General features: G+C 42.9%; 1 protein-coding gene across 1 annotated transcript in view; it reads right to left on the reverse strand.

The window, feature by feature from the left end:
- LOC137645828 (dehydrogenase/reductase SDR family member 12-like) overlaps positions 1-21753 on the reverse strand; it is a 91539-nt gene that overhangs the window by 23671 nt on the left and 46115 nt on the right. The window contains exon 6 of the mRNA XM_068378805.1: positions 2416-2551. Coding sequence (XP_068234906.1) covers positions 2416-2551 — 136 coding nt within the window. The remainder of the gene's footprint in view (positions 1-2415; positions 2552-21753) is intronic.

Raw genomic sequence — 21753 nt, forward strand, 5'->3', positions numbered from 1 at the left:
TGTCGTAGACCAGTTTCAAAGTGTGGGAATATCTCATTTCATAGAACAGTTACAGTGTAGAAAAATCTCCATGCAAGGAAGGATCTCAGAGTATGGATGGATCTTAGTACATAGTACAATTTCGGTGCATGGAATGATCTTGGGGCGTTGGAAAATCTGTGTGGATAGGAGTACTGGGATGGAACAGGCGATAGGTAAAATACTTCACTGGTGACTCGAAAGTCACGAACATACAATGAATAAATGCAAGTTTTCCAACAGTGTGGTTGTCTGATTGCTTGGCTTTCTGATCAGTGGTTTTCCGATCAAATAGAGATTGACTGCATCGTAACTGATCATGTGTTGACAAGTGCGTGGGGCCTCAGTGCAAGGAGAATGATCTTGTGGTGATCACAATAGAACTAATCACTAAGAGATAGATAATGACAGGGCTGATCGTGAGGAGACTGGATCGTCTTCACGCTCACACTTGTATGAGGGAAGATCTCATTGCTTGTATGAGCAAGGAGTAAAATTGTAGGTTCCTCTTCCACCACAAGTGAACTTCTCTCTCTTTGGGGCTGAAGTCTTCTTAGGGGGAGATACTTAGGTGTCTCACAAAAAGTCCACAAGAAAGTGAGTGTGCTCAGTCACATATGGAGATAAGCACCAGTTGCTGGACTGTGAGCAACTGCACTGTGTACTGATGCACCTTCCTAGGGATGGGTACATTCTTAGTGTAAATTGTCTCTCCTTCGTATGGGTACATTCTTAGTGTAAATTGTCTCTCCCTTGTGTAATCAGGGAGAATGTACCAAGACCCCTTCCCTAGATGGTTATGTTCTCAGTGTGCACAATCCCTCCCTTGCGTACACGAGGAGAGATCTGTTGGAGTCACACTAAACTCCGCTTGATCAGCCTTCTGTGACTTTGACAATAACTTTTTCAGGCCAAATGTAGCAGTGTTCACAGGTTCACCCAAAGGCACTTCATTTTGTAGGAGACCAATCATCCAGGAAAGGGAGAAGCAGGGTGGCGCCCCTCATCCTGATCAACATTAAGCATGCTCTGTTTGGTATACGACTGAGCACTGACGACAGGAGTGTCAGCATCTGTACTACATACCGAGACACCTTCCCGGGATGGGTTGGTTCTCGGTACCACACCATCCCTCTCATGCACATGTGGGGAGAGATAGGTCACAATCTACGGGTATGTGACTTCTATCAATTGGTCTTCTTGGACTTTTTCAATGATATCTTCTACTGGATGTGGCAGAGGAGAAGGAATCTGAATATGTGCCCTCTATGGGGTTGTGCAAACCAATGACAAAGCTTCTATTGGGGAAGACACCACAAGGGAACCACAGTGTCCTCCCCTTAAACACTAGGTGACAGCAAAACCTTTATCTTCTGATGGAGCAATAGCAATGTTTGAAGAATGCAAAATTCCTTTTGTTCAAGTTGTCATCATTGTCATGAGGCTACATTAGTGAGGGACTGACAGTAACAGACATGCTGCCCAACAATAAGGATAATTTGGATAACGGCAGGTTTGCACAGCAAAACTGTCACACATTTACAGGTTATCCAGAAAACAACTGCTTTCCTTGTCTTTTTACTTTAATATATCCCTCAAACACAACAATCTGCCAACAAATTTATTCTTTTACAAAAGAAAGAGCAAAAGTTAACAGCCAGATGAGGCAACAGAAGTACGTCTACAGTACAGCTTGTAGCAAACATCAAAAGTGCAAGCTTTGCTGACTGTTAGGTGGGTGGGGCTTACCCTCTTTCACCCAGTAACTACACCCACCTCATGAAAAGTTTAACAGCTGTTCCAACTTCAACGATATCATTCCTATTAAAGAACGATGGCTTGTATTTGTGTAGTAACATGCTATACTGGATTGCCCGTTATAGCCTTTAAAGAATAGTAACCATACAGTAGTCTAACCTCAAAAAGGGAAGTTTACAAAGCAGCTACTGAACTAACCAAGAACAGAGCGCAAAGTGAACACCGACATTTAAAAATAGTTGTCTCCTTGATGTACTAAATAGGCCATGGCTGTCTATATTGAAACTATATTGTAAAATATACAAAATAATTATACCTACTTTATGCAGAGAAGGTGAAATGAAGAATAATGCTTATATAAATCAATACACACTTGCATGATATTTATGATATATGTACTGTACTTGAATATAATGGCATTTATAACGTAGTGAATAAATAGTTCCATACAGTAAGGGATACATATATCATCACAGACTCAATATTCAGAAAACATAACATGAAATAGAGCAACAATTTAAAAAAATGGTAAAATATGAAGCCATATTTTACCAAACTTTTTATCACATTATTATTTCTATCTGGCTAATATTCTGAACATTTATAATCTATTTCACAAAACATCTCATTTTATCTCACCTGTTGCCTCTTATTTTGAGCATATGCCATGGTGCCATCAAATGGATTCATTTTCTCAAACTGTAAATCATCCGTATTGAGTTTCTGGACAAGCATTCCTCCAGATGTAACTATCACTACACGTGCTTTTTCACTCCTATTTGGGGAAAAATCAAATTTTAATAAAATTAGTTATTTATATACTCACCTGGCATTCATATTGTTTCTCCCTGGAAGATGGTCAAATGTCAACGTCTACCCTAAAACTAGAAATTTCCTGTTTCCTTTTCTTGTAGTAGCCCTGTCCCTCTGCTCTAGTGTAGTATTGGGATTATATGACATTGTATGATAATACTACCACATGACTAAGTAATATCTCTTTGTCTTTCAGTCTCAAGGTCAAAACTAGTTCAAAAGCCTCTTGTCATTACTGGGGATGTATGTATATGAATCCCAGGTAAGTATAGAAATAACTATGAACATTCCCTGGCATTCATATTGATGACTTCCACATTGAGATGTGGTCAGATAGTAAAGGAAATATTTAGGAAATTAAACCCTCTCAACCAATTACATTTCCAGACTCACTTTTACTTAAAACTAGTTTAACAGTACTTCCCAGTAAACAATGAAAGAGTAACGACTTCTGCGTCCAGATCGAAAATTAGATAACTAAATACTTCCAAGTTTTAAACGCTTAACAATGACATCAAGGAGTTCAAAACCCAAAAATTCCTCTCTGATGTATCCTCAACATTTTGACATTTGAAACTAAATTTTAACCAAATTAGGCTGATCATCACCATAAAATTTCCAATAAAGAAATTAATGTTATAACATGAATAAAAATTCTAGAAAATGTTAAATAAGAGAAAAATTTATTATTTAACTGCATCACCTGCTGCTATGACAACACCCAATGGCAAGCAATTCTCATAAGCAAACAAAGGTTCTTTTAAATAATATTCAGAAACTGACTTGGTATGCCACTCAGCTGCTGTCAAAACTCGTTCCATAAAAAGATTTTTAAAGAAATTAAGAGAAATAGTTTTACTTCTAATATCATGAACTTAAATGTCAGGTCCTTCATTTGATTTAGATCCACTTCTCTATGAATACCTATCATTAAACTTTTAATAAGAAAGAACATAACATTTTTGGTGAGAGGACAGTTGGAAATTCATACTCAACAAAACTAATTAGGGATCTTTTCCCTAATGCTTTTATTTTGTCTAAACAGACTTAGTGGTCCAAATGAGGCATAAGAATCTATTTTTAAATCAATTACAGACCACCTTCTCCAAAAAAAAATGTGTACAATTAGAGTTAAAAAAAATTTGTCTTGAAAACTTTATCAACCATGAAAGTAGGTAAAAGAGACAAAATCTTTTTCTCCACAGCAACCCACCTTGTATGACAGCTCTAGTGGTTCACCAATATTTCTAGCTGATGATAAGACTAAAAGAAAATGTTTTAACTGAAAGACCTTTAAAAGAAAGGTCCTCCAAACGTTCAAAATGAGAGTTGTTCAAATATTATAAGACTACAGTTTATCTTAATTCCAATAAGCTGTTCTGATAACCAGAGGTTTTTCAGTTACAAACGACCCGAAAACATCTGCAATAATATGACACAGCCATACTAAAATCCTAGTTGTTTGAGAAGAGTATTAACCATGGACCTATCATCCCTAATAGCTGCAGTAGACAATTTCTTGTTATCAAATAAAAACGTAAAAGCTTAACCCTTACTTGACAGTATCATGTCAGCTCACAGCTGACGTCGATTGATGTATGTACAGTTCCTATCAACTATGAAGCTGAAAATTTTGTTTTTCTTGGTGTATATGGCAATAACACAAATCAATCTACTAATTGGCAACCCCATAGTAGAATAAGTACAGTGAACCCTCGCTACTTCGCGGTTCTACCATCGCGGATTCACCACTTCGCGGATTTTTTTCAAAACCCATGTATATACATATATCGCGGATTTTCCGGAAATATCGAAAATAACGCGATGTGACCGATGGTGCGAGATTGGAGAAAGTAAGGAAAAATGTTATTTTCATTAGTAAAATAAATTTTTGAATATACTTACCCGATAATCATGTAGCTGTCAACTCTGTTGCCGACAGAAATCTACGGTCGGGATACGCCAGCGATCGCTATACAGGTGGGGGTGAACACCACAGCGCCATCTGTGGTCAGGTACTCCAGTACTTCTTGTCAACACCACCTCAATTTTTTCCTCGGTCCACTGGTTCTCTATGGGGAGGAAGGGTGGGTCAATTAAATCATGATTATCGGGTAAGTATATTCAAAAATGTTATTTTCATTAGTAAAATAAATTTTTGAATATACTTACCCGATAATCATGTAGCTGTCAACTCTGTTGCCGACAGAAATCTACGGTCGGGATACGCCAGCGATCGCTATACAGGTGGGGGTGAACACCACAGAGCCATCTGTGGTCAGGTACTCCAGTACTTCTTGTCAACACCACCTCAATTTTTTCCTCGGTCCACTGGTTCTCTATGGGGAGGAAGGGTGGGTCAATTAAATCATGATTATCGGGTAAGTATATTCAAAAATTTATTTTACTAATGAAAATAACATTTTTCAATATTAATCTTACCCGATAATCATGTAGCTGATTCACACCCAGGGTGGTGGGTGAAGACCAGCATACATGTTAACAAAGAAGCTAAGTATCCCGTATTTTATTTTATTAGTTATTCAAAAATAACATAAAATAAATAAGTACCTGGTAAGGAAGACGACTTGAACCATTACTCTGCCTTTATTAAGTACGTCTTCCTTACTGAGCGTAGCGGTCCTCTTAGGATGCTGAACGACTCTTAGGTGCTGAAGTATAAAGGGCTGCAACCCATACTAAAGGACCTCATCACAACCTTTAACCTCGGCGCTTCTCAAGAAAGAATTGACCACCCGCCAAATCAACAAGGATGTGGAAGGCTTCTTAGCCGACCGTACAACCCATAAAAAGTATTCAAGAGAAAGGTTAAAAAGGTTATGGGATTATGGGAATGTAGTGGCTGAGCCCCCGCCTACTACTGCATTCGTTGCTACGAATGGTCCCAGGGTGTAGCAGTTCTCGTAAAGAGACTGGACATCTTTGAGATAGAATGATGCGAACACTGACTTGCTTCTCCAATAGGTTGCATCCATAACACTCTGCAGAGAACGGTTCTGTTTGAGGGCCACTGAAGTAGCCACAGCTCTCACTTCATGTGTCCTTACCTTCAGCAAAGCAAGGTCTTCTTCCTTCAGATGAGAATGTGCTTCCCTAATCAGGAGCCTGAAAAGGTAAGAAACTGAGTTCTTAGACCTTGGAAGAGAAGGCTTCTTGATAGCACACCATAAGGCTTCTGATTGTCCTCGTAAAGGTTATGACCTTTTTAGATAGTACCTAAGAGCTCTAACTGGGCAAAGTACTCTCTCCAGTTCGTCCCCCACCAAGTTGGACAGGCTTGGGATCTCGAACGACTTAGGCCAAGGACGTGAAGGAAGCTTGTTTTAGCAAAAAAACGAGCTGCAAGGAACATGTAGCCGTTTCAGATGTGAAAACTATGTTCCTGCTGAAGGCGTGGATCTCACTTACTCTTTTAGCTGTTGTCAAGCACACGAGGAAAAGAGTTTTTAAAGTGAGGTCCTTAAAAGAGGCTGATTGGAGAGGTTCAAATCTTGATGACATAAGGAACCTTAGGACCACGTCTAGATTCCAGCCTGGAGTGGACAACCGACGTTCCTTTGAGGTCTTAAAAGACCTAAGGAGGTCCTGTAGATCTTTGTTGGTGGAAAGATCCAAGCCTCTGTGGCGGAAAACCGCTGCCAACATACTTCTGTAACCCTTAATCGTAGGAGCTGAAAGGGACCTTACGTTCCTTAGATGTAACAGGAAGTCAGCAATCTGGGTTACAGTGGTACTGGATGAGGAAACTGCATTGGCCTTGTACCAGCTTCGCAAGACTTCCCCTTTAGACTGATAGACTCTGAGAGTAGATGTCTTCCTTGCTCTGGCAATCGCTCTGGCTGCCTCCTTCGAAAAGCCCCTAGCTCTTGAGAGTCTTTCGAAAGTCTGAAGGCAGTCAGACGAAGAGCGTGGAGGTTTGGATGTACCTTCTTTACGTGAGGTAGACGTAGAAGGTCCACTCCTAGAGGAAGAGTCCTGGGAATGTCGACCAGCCATTGCAGTACCTCTATGAACCATTCTCTCGCGGGCCAGAGCGGAGCCAACCAACGTCAGCCGTGTCCCTTTGCGAGAGGCGAACTTCTGAAGTACCCTATTGATAATCTTGAACGGCGGGAATGCATACAGGTCGAGATGGGACCAATCCAGCAGAAAAGCATCCACGTGAACTGCTGCTGGGTCTGGAATCGGAGAACAATACAACGGGAGCCTCTAGGTTATCGAGGTAGCGAACAGATCTATGGTTGGCTGACCCCACAGGGCCCAAAGTCTGCTGCAAACATTCTTGTGAAGGGTCCACTCTGTGGGGATGACCTGACCCTTCCGGCTAAGGCGATCTGCCATGACATTCATATCGCCCTGAATGAACCTCGTTACCAGCGTGAGCTTTCGATCTTTTAACCAGATGAGGAGGTCCCTTGCGATCTAGAACAACTTCCACGAATGAGTCCCTCCCTGCTTGGAGATGTAAGCCAAGGCTGTGGTGTTGTCAGAGTCCACCTCCACCACCTTGTTAAGCTGGAGGGACTTGAAGTTTAACAAGGCCAGATGAACCGCCAACAGCTCCTTGCAATAGATGTGAAGTGTCCTTAGCTCCTGATTCCATGTACCCGAGCATTCCTGTCCATCCAAAGTCGCACCCCAGCCCGTGTCTGATGCGTCAGAGAAGAGATGGCGGTCGGGTTTCTGAACAGCCAAAGGTAGACTTCCTTGAGAAGAAAGCTGTTCTTTCACCACGTGAGAGTAGACCTCCTCTCATCGGAAACAGGAACTGAGATCGTCTCTAGCGTCATGTCCTTTATCCAGTGAGCCGCAAGATGATACTGAAGGGGGCGGAGGTGGGGTCTCCCTAACTCGATGAACAGGGCCAGCGATGAAAGTGTCCCTGTTAGACTCATCCACTACCTGACTGAGCATCGGTTCCTTCTCAGCATGCTCTGGAAGCAATCTAGGGCTTAGTAGATCTTTGGGGCCGACGGAAAAGCCCGAAAAGCTCGACTCTGAAGATCCATACCCAGGAAGACAATGGTCTGGGATGGGACAAGCTAGGACTCCTCAAAATTGACCAGGAGGCCCAGTTCCTTGGTCAGATCCATAGTCCATCTGAGAATCTCCAGACAGCGACGACTTGTGGGAGCTCTTAAAAGCTAGTCGTCTGACGGAGCCGGACACAAGATCATGGTACTGCTGCACAGTCTGTGAACTGTCAACCATGGGGAAGCGAGGAAGTACAGTGACAACCCGAAGCTGTCTAGACTGTCTGAGTCATACAGACAACTCCTTATCGGGTTGCTGAGGTTGCCGCACTGCGTCACAACAAGTCACTTCTGCTGGTTGTTGAACGTCTTCCCAGTGACACACTGACTCCGTAAACAAGAAATCCTCTAACAAGGACTAAGCTTGGACTGCATGTCTTGCAACACAGCTCAAGGTCTATGGGAGCAGGTGTGGTAACAGACGGGGTTAGCGACTGAAGTGGAACCATTACCCTCCCTGGAAGCATGTTATGCTTAAATAAAAGTCCATAGGAGGCTAAGCAGCTAAAGGCTCCTCTCCAAATGACAGAGTCCTCAAGGGAATATCAGAAGGAGAGAGAATAGCACTTTCTCATCTACAGGAACCATATCCGAGAAAAGCTAAGTTCTCTCAGTGAGGGTTTCACTGGTGCAAAAGCAGCAGACTAGAAGGCAACGTTATGAAACTGCTTGATAGTCTAGTGAGTTGGCAACAACCAAAGATGTGTGACTGAGAAGCATGCGGTAAGGTAAGTAGAGCATGCTGTATGCAGAGCATGCTGTATGTAGAGCATGCTGTAAGGTAAGCAGAGCATGTTGCATGGCGTGCGGCTTATGCTGCATGGGATGAGGTTCATGCTGCATGGGATGAGGCTCATGCTGCATGGTATGAGGCTCATGCTGCATGGGATGAGGCTCAAGCTGCAAGGGATGAGGCTTATGCCGCATGCGTTGAGGAGGATGCCGCGTAGTATGAGGCTCCTGCCTCATGGGTTGAGGCGGTTGCCGCATAGCATGAGGCTCCTGCCTCATGGTTTGAGGAGGATGCCGCATAGCATGAGGCTCCTCATAGCATGAGACTCCTGCCTCATGGGTTGAGGAGGATGCCGCATAGCATGAGGCTCCTGCCTCATGGGTTGAGGAGGATGCCGCATAGCATGAGGCTGCCTCATGGGTAGAGGAGGATGTCGCATAGCATGAGGCTCCTGCCTCATGGGTTGAGGAGGATGCCGCAAAGCATGAGGTTCCTGCCTCATGGTTTGAGGAGGATGTCGCATAGCATGAGGCTCCTGTGAGGTTCCTGCCTCAAGAGTAGCGTCTGCCTCAAGGGTTGTGCAGAGAGAGGCTCATGCTGTGAAGAATGCGGTTGCTGCATGCGTTGAGGCGGCTGCCTCATAGCATGAGGTTCCTCAAGAGTTGAGGCTCTTGCCTCAAGAGTTGAGGTTCTTGCCTCAAGAGTGGAGGTGGCTGCCGCAAGAGTTGAGGTTGCTGCCTCAAGGATGGTGGAGGTTGCCGCAACGCAAGAGGTTGCTGCCTCGAGGATGGAGGAGGTTGTCGCAACACATGAAGCTCCTGCCTCAAGGGTAGAGTAGGTTGCTGCAAAGCATAAGGCTCCTGCCTCAAATGTTGAGGAGGTTGCCGCATAGCAAGAGGCTCCTGCCTCAAGGAAAGTGGAGGTTGCTGCACAGCGCTGGTATCTGGCAACTCCCAATGCGGCAGCTCACGCATGGAGGTAGGTTGAGGAACCTCAACATCATACGTCTGGCAGGGTGGACTGCGCAGAGGTGGAGTTGAGGCGGCTGCCTCATGAGCTGCACAGCGCTGGTATCTGGCAACTCCCAATGCGGCAGCTCACGCGTGGAGGTAGGTTGAGGAACCTCAACATCATACGTCTGGCAGGGTGGACTGCGCAGAGGTGGAGTTGAGGCGGCTGCCTCATGAGCGCTCGCAGGTGGAGGTGTGCTAACCTTCTCTGCCTGAAACTGCTGCATCAACACCGCAAGCTGAGACTGCATTGTCAGCAGCATAGACCACTAGAGTTTAAGAAAGACAACAACAAACGGAGCTACTGTCCGTTGAAACTGAGGGTCTAAAACAGCTGGTGCGGCAACAGACGGAGTTACTGTCTGTTGCGATACCACCTTGCCTCTCTGGGAGGTGTGCAGTTGTCGTACTGCAGCAAGTCCGAACTTACCCAGTGCTAATGGTACCACCTAGGAGTTGGACTTGCGCGGAAGGGACCGACTTGCACTTAAAAGCTGCAAGATTTGGTCCATGGTTTCTGCGAGAAACCTCTTCCGCAGACGAGGAATAAAAGGGCTCTCTCGTCTTTGTGTGGGTGGGGTGATCACGTCGGCTACGTGAGTTGGTTACACCCGAAACCACGGAGGGAAACGTCTGTTCGTCGATCAAGGCCTGCTGAACCCATAAGTCCTTCGACATTACTTCTCCCCTGGGCTTGGGAGCTTGTAAGAGGTCCCAGACTAGGCGAACAACTGGCACGAACAGACGAACCCTCGAACGCAACACTGTAACACTTTGCGCTTATCACTTTATCACTTTTGATTTTCTGTTTGCACTTATTTCACTGAACTCGAAACTTTAAGTGGTTTGTACCTGAAACACGCAATTCTATCCTTCATTAAAAGTTAGTAATTGCGAAAACAGTATTACAATGTAACAGAAAAACATAATGAAAGATAAATAATTCAGTGGCTGGAAAAGAGACTAAACACTAGATCAAATAAACTACAGTACGTTTAAAATCTCTCACCGCATAAAGCCTGAGAACAAGAATAAAACTCTAGAAACGTTTACCTTCTTCCCCTAAAAAGAGACTAGGAAGACGAGCAAAAACGATAACAACGTTACCCGCTTGAACGAAACGTTTATCCTCCTCTCTCTCCCTCCGTCTCTATCTCTCTCTCTCTCTCTCTTGACTTAGCACTGAGAGAAGAGCCCAACATATATATCGTTAAAACATATTATTGTTAAAGGAAAAAACTGAAAGATTTCCCAAATAAAAAGTTCCTTTATTAGAATTAAAACCATTTAAGCTAAGAAAGAATGAACAAAACGCTAGAATCGGTTTACTCTTACTGCAACGTGACACCGTGATAGACTCTCTCTCTATCGTAACGATAGAGCGCAAGTTGAACGTTCTGAACGTCAACAACTGCAGAGACAAAACAAAACGTTAGTTCAACTTTGAAAACAGTACAAGACTATCAAAGAAATTCTTTCAAAAACATTAAAATAGCATAATATGTTAACAGGTAAAAACGAAATGACGGGCTCAATGTTAATTAACTTCGGTTCCAAGAAAAGACCGCCTACTATTAGGAAAGGTCGAATATAAACAAATATAAAAATTAATTTTAATAAGTTTATAATAATTTAAGGAAGTTAATCAAAGAGGCCTATAAAAGGCGGAGAGATATAAAATAAATCTATAACTTTTGTTAAGCAAAATTAAGAGAGTCTATACTCTCTTCGACACCAACACTTCCGTCTAAGGGAAGGGTCGGCCATTTAAAAGTGAAAGAGAGTTCATACTCTCTTCGTACCAAAATTAAATAAAAAATTAAATCAAATTAATTCCAAAAACTTGCTAAGCTAATGATATAGCTTCCTGAATAGCGAAGGCTAAATTCTAGAGCAAATACATCACAAAATCGTGAGCAATAACTCCAGAATCAACAGCGTATCCATGTAGGTCTAGCCGGAGGCACGACAGAGGAAAAAATTGAGGTGGTGTTGACAAGAAGTACTGGAGTACCTGACCACAGATGGCGCTGTGGTGTTCACCCCCACCTGTATAGCGATCGCTGGCGTATCCCGACCGTAGATTTCTGTCGGCAACAGAGTTGACAGCTACATGATTATCGGGTAAGATTAATATTGAAAAATTTATTTTACTAATGAAAATAACATTTTTCAATATTAATCTTACCCGATAATCATGTAGCTGATTCACACCCAGGGTGGTGGGTGGAGACCAGCATACATGTTAACAAAGAAGCTAAGTATCCCGTATTTTATTTTATTAGTTATTCAAAAATAACATAATAATAAGTGCCTGGTAAGGAAGACGACTTGAACCATTACTCTGCCTTTATTAAGTACGTCTTCCTTACTGAGCGTAGCGGTCCTCTTAGGATGCTGAACGACTCTTAGGTGCTGAAGTATAAAGGGCTGCAACCCATACTAAAGGACCTCATCACAACCTTTAACCTCGGCGCTTCTCAAGAAAGAATTGATCACCCGCCAAATCAACAAGGATGTGGAAGGCTTCTTAGTCGACCGTACAACCCATAAAAAGTATTCAAGAGAAAGGTTAAAAAGGTTATGGGATTATGGGAATGTAGTGGCTGAGCCCCCGCCTACTACTGCATTCGTTGCTACGAATGGTCCCAGGGTGTAGCAGTTCTCGTAAAGAGACTGGACATCTTTGAGATAGAATGATGTGAACACTGACTTGCTTCTCCAATAGGTTGCATCCATAACACTCTGCAGAGAACGGTTCTGTTTGAGGGCCACTGAAGTAGCCACAGCTCTCACTTCATGTGTCCTTACCTTCAGCAAAGCAAGGTCTTCTTCCTTCAGATGAGAATGTGCTTCCCTAATCAGGAGCCTGAAAAGGTAAGAAACTGAGTTCTTAGACCTTGGAAGAGAAGGCTTCTTGATAGCACACCATAAGGCTTCTGATTGTCCTCGTAAAGGTTTTGACCTTTTTAGATAGTACCTAAGAGCTCTAACTGGGCAAAGTACTCTCTCCAGTTCGTCCCCCACCAAGTTGGACAGGCTTGGGATCTCGAACGACTTAGGCCAAGGACGTGAAGGAAGCTTGTTTTAGCAAAAAAACGAGCTGCAAGGAACATGTAGCCGTTTCAGATGTGAAAACTATGTTCCTGCTGAAGGCGTGGATCTCACTTACTCTTTTAGCTGTTGTCAAGCACACGAGGAAAAGAGTTTTTAAAGTGAGGTCCTTAAAAGAGGCTGATTGGAGAGGTTCAAATCTTGATGACATAAGGAACCTTAGGACCACGTCTAGATTCCAGCCTGGAGTGGACAACCGACGTTCCTTTGAGGTCTTAAAAGACCTAAGGAGGTCCTGTAGATCTTTGTTGGTGGAAAGATCCAAGCCTCTGTGGCGGAAAACCGCTGCCAACATACTTCTGTAACCCTTAATCGTAGGAGCTGAAAGGGACCTTACGTTCCTTAGATGTAACAGGAAGTCAGCAATCTGGGTTACAGTGGTACTGGATGAGGAAACTGCATTGGCCTTGTACCAGCTTCGCAAGACTTCCCCTTTAGACTGATAGACTCTGAGAGTAGATGTCTTCCTTGCTCTGGCAATCGCTCTGGCTGCCTCCTTCGAAAAGCCCCTAGCTCTTGAGAGTCTTTCGAAAGTCTGAAGGCAGTCAGACGAAGAGCGTGGAGGTTTGGATGTACCTTCTTTACGTGAGGTAGACGTAGAAGGTCCACTCCTAGAGGAAGAGTCCTGGGAATGTCGACCAGCCATTGCAGTACCTCTATGAACCATTCTCTCGCGGGCCAGAGCGGAGCCAACCAACGTCAGCCGTGTCCCTTTGCGAGAGGCGAACTTCTGAAGTACCCTGTTGACAATCTTGAACGGCGGGAATGCATACAGGTCAAGATGGGACCAATCCAGCAGAAAAGCATCCACGTGAACTGCTGCTGGGTCTGGAATCGGAGAACAATACAACGGGAGCCTCTAGGTTATCGAGGTAGCGAACAGATCTATGGTTGGCTGACCCCACAGGGCCCAAAGTCTGCTGCAAACATTCTTGTGAAGGGTCCACTCTGTGGGGATGACCTGACCCTTCCGGCTAAGGCGATCTGCCATGACATTCATATCGCCCTGAATGAACCTCGTTACCAGCGTGAGCTTTCGATCTTTTAACCAGACGAGGAGGTCCCTTGCGATCTAGAACAACTTCCTCGAATGAGTCCCTCCCTGCTTGGAGATGTAAGCCAAGGCTGTGGTGTTGTCAGAGTCCACCTCCACCACCTTGTTAAGCTGGAGGGACTTGAAGTTTAACAAGGCCAGATGAACCGCCAACAGCTCCTTGCAATAGATGTGAAGTGTCCTTAGCTCCTGATTCCATGTACCCGAGCATTCCTGTCCGTCCAAAGTCGCACCCCAGCCCGTGTCTGATGCGTCAGAGAAGAGATGGCGGTCGGGTTTCTGAACAGCCAAAGGTAGACTTCCTTGAGAAGAAAGCTGTTCTTTCACCACGTGAGAGTAGACCTCCTCTCTTCGGAAACAGGAACTGAGATCGTCTCTAGCGTCATGTCCTTTATCCAGTGAGCCGCAAGATGATACTGAAGGGGGCGGAGGTGGGATCTCCCTAACTCGATGAACAGGGCCAGCGATGAAAGTGTCCCTGTTACACTCATCCACTACCTGACTGAGCATCGGTTCCTTCTCAGCATGCTCTGGAAGCAATCTAGGGCTTAGTAGATCTTTGGGGCCGACGGAAAAGCCTGAAAAGCTCGACTCTGAAGATCCATACCCAGGAAGACAATGGTCTGGGATGGGACGAGCTGGGACTCCTCAAAATTGACCAGGAGGCCCAGTTCCTTGGTCAGATCCATAGTCCATCTGAGAATCTCCAGACAGCGACGACTTGTGGGAGCTCTTAAAAGCTAGTCGTCTGACGGAGCCGGACACAAGATCATGGTACTGCTGCACAGTCTGTGAACTGTCAACCATGGGGAAGCGAGGAAGTACAGTGACAACCCGAAGCTGTCTAGACTGTCTGAGTCGTACAGACAACTCCTTATCGGGTTGCTGAGGTTGCCGCACTGCGTCACAACAAGTCACTTCTGCTGGTTGTTGAACGTCTTCCCAGTGACACACTGACTCCGTAAACAAGAAATCCTCTAACAAGGACTAAGCTTGGACTGCATGTCTTGCAACACAGCTCAAGGTCTATGGGAGCAGGTGTGGTAACAGACGGGGTTAGCGACTGAAGTGGAACCATTACCCTCCCTGGAAGCATGTTATGCTTAAATAAAAGTCCATAGGAGGCTAAGCAGCTAAAGGCTCCTCTCCAAATGACAGAGTCCTCAAGGGAATATCAGAAGGAGGGAGAATAGCACTTTCTCATCTACAGGAACCATATCCGAGAAAAGCTAAGTTCTCTCAGTGAGGGTTTCACTGGTGCAAAAGCAGCAGACTAGAAGGCAACGTTATGAAACTGCTTGATAGTCTAGTGAGTTGGCAACAACCAAAGATGTGTGACTGAGAAGCATGCGGTAAGGTAAGCAGAGCATGCTGTATGCAGAGCATGCTGTATGTAGAGCATGCTGTAAGGTAAGCAGAGCATGTTGCATGGCGTGCGGCTTATGCTGCATGGGATGAGGTTCATGCTGCATGGGATGAGGCTCATGCTGCATGGTATGAGGCTCATGCTGCATGGGATGAGGCTCAAGCTGCAAGGGATGAGGCTTATGCCGCATGCGTTGAGGAGGATGCCGCATAGTATGAGGCTCCTGCCTCATGGGTTGAGGCGGTTGCCGCATAGCATGAGGCTCCTGCCTCATGGTTTGAGGAGGATGCCGCATAGCATGAGGCTCCTCATAGCATGAGACTCCTGCCTCATGGGTTGAGGAGGATGCCGCATAGCATGAGGCTCCTGCCTCATGGGTTGAGGAGGATGCCGCATAGCATGAGGCTGCCTCATGGGTAGAGGAGGATGTCGCATAGCATGAGGCTCCTGCCTCATGGGTTGAGGAGGATGCCGCAAAGCATGAGGTTCCTGCCTCATGGTTTGAGGAGGATGTCGCATAGCATGAGGCTCCTGTGAGGTTCCTGCCTCAAGAGTAGCGTCTGCCTCAAGGGTTGTGCAGAGAGAGGCTCATGCTGTGAAGAATGCGGTTGCTGCATGCGTTGAGGCGGCTGCCTCATAGCATGAGGTTCCTCAAGAGTTGAGGTTCTTGCCTCAAGAGTGGAGGTGGCTGCCGCAAGAGTTGAGGTTGCTGCCTCAAGGATGGTGGAGGTTGCCGCAACGCAAGAGGTTGCTGCCTCGAGGATGGAGGAGGTTGTCGCAACACATGAAGCTCCTGCCTCAAGGGTAGAGTAGGTTGCTGCAAAGCATAAGGCTCCTGCCTCAAATGTTGAGGAGGTTGCCGCATAGCAAGAGGCTCCTGCCTCAAGGAAAGTGGAGGTTGCTGCACAGCGCTGGTATCTGGCAACTCCCAATGCGGCAGCTCACGCATGGAGGTAGGTTGAGGAACCTCAACATCATACGTCTGGCAGGGTGGACTGCACAGAGGTGGAGTTGAGGTGGCTGCCTCATGAGCTGCACAGCGCTGGTATCTGGCAACTCCCAATGCGGCAGCTCACGCGTGGAGGTAGGTTGAGGAACCTCAACATCATACGTCTGGCAGGGTGGACTGCGCAGAGGTGGAGTTGAGGCGGAGTTGAGGCGGCTGCCTCATGAGCGCTCGCAGGAGGAGGTGTGCTAACCTTCTCTGCCTGAAACTCCTGCATCAACACCGCAAGCTGAGACTGCATTGTCAGCAGCATAGACCACTAGAGTTTAAGAAAGACAACAACAAACGGAGCTACTGTCCGTTGAAACTGAGGGTCTAAAACAGCTGGTGCGGCAACAGACGGAGTTACTGTCTGTTGCGATACCACCTTGCCTCTCTGGGAGGTGTGCAGTTGTCGTACTGCAGCAAGTCCGAACTTACCCAGTGCTAATGGTACCACCTAGGAGTTGGACTTGCGCGGAAGGGACCGACTTGCACTTAAAAGCTGCAAGATTTGGTCCATGGTTTCTGCGAGAAACCTCTTCCGCAGACGAGGAATAAAAGGGCTCTCTCGTCTTTGTGTGGGTGGGGTGATCACGTCGGCTACGTGAGTTGGTTACACCCGAAACCACGGAGGGAAACGTCTGTTCGTTGATCAAGGCCTGCTGAACCCATAAGTCCTTCGACATTACTTCTCCCCTGGGCTTGGGAGCTTGTAAGAGGTCCCAGACTAGGCGAACAACTGGCACGAACAGACGAACCCTCGAACGCAACACTGTAACACTTTGCGCTTATCACTTTATCACTTTTGATTTTCTGTTTGCACTTATTTCACTGAACTCGAAACTTTAAGTGGTTTGTACCTGAAACACGCAATTCTATCCTTCATTAAAAGTTAGTAATTGCGAAAACAGTATTACAATGTAACAGAAAAACATAATGAAAGATAAATAATTCAGTGGCTGGAAAAGAGACTAAACACTAGATCAAATAAACTACGTTTAAAATCTCTCACCGCATAAAGCCTGAGAACAAGAATAAAACTCTAGAAACGTTTACCTTCTTCCCCTAAAGAGACTAGGAAGACGAGCAAAAACGATAACAACGTTACCCGCTTGAACGAAACGTTTATCCTCCTCTCTCTCCCTCCGTCTCTATCTCTCTCTCTCTCTCTCTTGACTTAGCACTGAGAGAAGAGCCCAATTATATATATCGTTAAAACATATTATTGTTAAAGGAAAAAAACTGAAAGATTTCCCAAATAAAAAGTTCCTTTATTAGAATTAAAACCATTTAAGCTAAGAAAGAATGAACAAAACGCTAAAATCGGTTTACTCTTACTGCAACGTGACACCGTGATAGACTCTCTCTCTATCGTAACGATAGAGCGCAAGTTGAACGTTCTGAACGTCAACAACTGCAGAGACAAAACAAAACGTTAGTTCAACTTTGAAAACAGTACAAGACTATCAAAGAAATTCTTTCAAAAACATTAAAATAGCATAATATGTTAACAGGTAAAAACGAAATGACGGGCTCAATGTTAATTAACTTCGGTTCCAAGAAAAGACCGCCTACTATTAGGAAAGGTCGAATATAAACAAATATAAAAATTAATTTTAATAAGTTTATAATAATTTAAGGAAGTTAATCAAAGAGGCCTATAAAAGGCGGAGAGATATAAAATAAATCTATAACTTTTGTTAAGCAAAATTAAGAGAGTCTATACTCTCTTCGACACCAACACTTCCGTCTAAGGGAAGGGTCGGCCATTTAAAAGTGAAAGAGAGTTCATACTCTCTTCGTACCAAAATTAAATAAAAAATCAAATCAAATTAATTCCAAAAACTAGCTAAGCTAATGATATAGCTTCCTGAATAGCGAAGGCTAAATTCTAGGGCAAATACATCACCAAATCGTGAGCAATAACTCCAGAATCAACAGCGTATCCATGTAGGTCTAGCCGGAGGCACGACAGAGGAAAAAATTGAGGTGGTGTTGACAAGAAGTACTGGAGTACCTGACCACAGATGGCGCTGTGGTGTTCACCCCCACCTGTATAGCGATCGCTGGCGTATCCCGACCGTAGATTTCTGTCGGCAACAGAGTTGACAGCTACATGATTATCGGGTAAGATTAATATTGAAAATTGAATCATGATCGATTTTCAATATGAATGAAACTTTGAGGAGCAACAAAGATATCATTTGTTAGAGAGATAGAGAGAGGTAAGGAATGGGAGGTAGTGAAAAGTAGCCCACAGAGAGAGAGAGAGAGAGAGAGAGAGAGAGAGAGAGAGAGAGAGAGAGAGAGAGAGAGAGAGAGAGAGGGGGGGGGGTTTAAATGTAATAACCAAAAAAATTTGATAGGTTATAACACATTGGTGCTTATGTAATATCAACTGTATACTGTAAACGGTTTGAATAAGTTAAGAAATGGTATAAACGATACTTTGTTAGTGTATTCGTACACACTCAAGAGCGGCAGCTAGATGACAGCTGATCTAATCACAGCCAAAAGTAAAACAAAAAGAAGTCAACAATACTCGATTTTTAAAACACACCCGAAACTTAAAAACAAAAGTACACGCTTTCTTAATGTGCAATTAACTATTTAAAGAGTGGTAATTTTCTAGAATAAAATGATATTTCCCAAAAAATAGTGGTTTGCTGATGAAATCGGATGCAATGGATGTAGACTCGGCCTAATTTTTTCGTTTCGTATTTAATTGACACTAAGAAAACTAATTTTAGTTTCTTCATCTAAATGTAAGTATTGTATAACACGAAGAGAGAGAGAGAGAGAGAGAGAGAGTGAATCAGCTGTTGTAATCAAATGGCGTGTTTTTGTTTCGTGAGAATTTCATCGCCACGACTATAACAACAACATACTGTACTGAACTTTACATTATTATACAGACTACTGTAATATGATAAAAATAATTGTAATCTATTTTATATGAAATGGGGTTTTATTTTGTTTGTTTAAAATTTACATTTACGTATGTAAAACAACTCTCTCTCTCTCTCTCTCTCTCTCTCTCTCTCTCTCTCTCTCTCTCTCTCTCTCTCTCTCGTGGATTGTTTTCCTGCTTTGCTACGTATGTATGATTTTATATAGATACGGTAAATAATATTTGTAATAACATATTTTATAAAAGCTTTCACTGTAATATCATTATTTATCACTTTCATCATGGCGTTAAATTCCTTAGTTTGTTTACTGAATGTACGTTATGACGCCGTAGTTTCAGGCGGCGTCATAAAGAAAAACATTTCATTTGGAAGTCATAAGAAAAATTAAGTAAAACATTAGTAATAACCAAATCAACATACTGTACTGAATAATCAATATAATCTATGCAAAAACTAACCTATACACAGATGTGTAAATGCGTTTGTTTCTTCATTATAATCAGAGATAAACGTAAACAAAACATTGGTTGCCATTTTTTATCGTGCTTTTTGGCGTGTACAGGAAACGCATGATATAAAGTCGCCTTCAATATTTGTGCATGTTTTAGTTTAGGGTACGTTAGTACATGCATTAAGTGTTCTGTACAATAAAGGGTAGTTTGTTAACAGTACTACGTACAAGGGAAGGTTTTAAAAGTCTGAATATACATGTTAAATAAATAGGTAAATATGGTGTCACTACTTCGCGGATTTTCACCTATCGCGGCTGGGTCTGGAACCTATCTACCGCGATAAACGAGGGTTCACTGTAGGCTTATTTTCCAAACAGGACAACAATTCATTCCCCCAGTGAAAATATTAGGAAATGGAGTATAGGTCATCTTAGAAACAGCAACATTCAACAACATAAAATAATAATTACCAGGACTTACCTTTGCCAATATATTTTGAAATAATTCTGCAATAAGTTGTCTCAAAGATTGAAATAGAGATACATCACTCAAGTCAGTCTTCTGTTTCCTCATCTTCATGATCATGTTACATAGCATCTTCTAAAGTATAATATCAAGCCTTCCTGTTTGTTTATGACCTTTTTTGTCCTTTTTTTCAGCAACAGAGGTACTAGCTCCTGTATTAACAATGCTAATTAAAATTCAAGATGAACTAGTAGCTGAGCCTACATGAGGCTGATGCCCACTGCCATTCAAAACAATGCAACCGTTTCTGAGCTCCAACAGAAGCTTTTCAAGTTCAACAGGAACAGAAGCCATCTGATATGTCACATTATCAATAAATGTATATAAACTGCTCATGTGTGATTTTTCAGTGGGCAGAGGGATACTAGTATCAGACTGCAAGCTTGGTCTTATACCTAAGAATTTGACCAGCTCACAGAAATGCAAGGGTTTCAAACTAGAAGGGTTTGAAGTAATATGAGTGCGAGGATCAAGGAGAGGCTATCAACTCTATAATGCGCTGTATATCAACAAAACCCTTACTGACTACTACGGTATAACCGCTAGGCACTATTTTAGGATTTAGCCTATGATTTGAAACAGGGCAGGTTAGGCTAGGATTGCAGCCTTGATCAATAGTTCGCTGGCCTTATGAAACAGCATAATTGGTAAAAAGTTTATGAATCTCACTATCAATGCAAATATGTCTGGAAAAGCCAACATGGCATCAACAACTTTATTTTAACCATAAAAAACTAACCTAGTTTTCTCTAGCTTCTACCCCGAATTAAAAGACAATTTCAATTACAACTTAAATCCTTTACTTGAACAGCTACTAACTGACGATAATCATTCATAAGAAGAACTGCGAGGGAACTAAATTCTTGACAACGGTTATTCAAATCACACTTTTGCTCCTAGGACAACATAAAAAAATTAATTAGGATCATAATTGCCCATCCACAAATCCCTTGAACAACTCTCAAAAGAAGACAAAGAAAAGCCACAAGAAGGCATCCACTATTATTCTAAAGTATGACTGTAAGTCAAGGACAGTGGCTCAACATACAGATTTCTGCATTAATAATGTTTCTTTAACTATATAAAACTCATTTAAGATTTTAGGTGGGATTATCGATTGAAAATTTAGAAAAACACATTCGGTATGTTTTTTTCTTCAATTGTACAAAAAATTGGCTTATTGAGAAAGTCTTGAGAATTTCTGTGACCAATCTATCCTGAATTTTTTTTTTTTTCTCTATTATTATTCCATTCTACCTTGTTTTGAGTACTGCTCTCCTGTCTGGTCTTCAGCTGCTGAATCTCATCTTAATTTGTTGGACAAAAACTTGCTGTATAATTTCTTATTCCTGATCTTAATATTAATCTCTGGCACTGTCATTTAGTTAGTTCTTTATGCTTGTTCCACAATATTCTTATTAATTCTGACCCTACTTTGCATTCAGATCTTCCCAGACTTTCCATTCTGTACATAGTGATAAGTATGCAGTTAGTTCTAACAGTGTTGCCTTTTCCTTCATAAGCCTCAACAATACACAATATTTAAAAAATTTTATTCCAGCTGTGACCAGATTGTGGAAGGATAATCCTAATCTGGCAGTTAAATCGACAGAACTTCGGAAGTTAAATCTTGCAGTGACCATTTTTGTTGCAGCAATTGACATAAGTCTCTCTTAATAGTTTATATATGGATTTTAGCATATACTAGTAGTTTACCAATTTCCTTATATCCTTTCCTCACTTGGCTATTTTTCCTGTTGAAGCCCCTGGGCTTGTAGCATCCTGCTTTTCCATTTAGGGTTGGTAGCTTAGCTATTAATAATAATAATAATAATAATAATAATAATAATAATAATAATAATAATAATAATAATAATAATGAGACTTTCAAAAAACCAATATTACAGTCTGGAGCAAGGGTAAAACTTCACATGAACCTGTCGACAAATGAAATAT

This window comes from Palaemon carinicauda, chromosome 8, assembly GCF_036898095.1.
Source record: "Palaemon carinicauda isolate YSFRI2023 chromosome 8, ASM3689809v2, whole genome shotgun sequence".
Taxonomy (NCBI): domain Eukaryota; kingdom Metazoa; phylum Arthropoda; class Malacostraca; order Decapoda; family Palaemonidae; genus Palaemon; species Palaemon carinicauda.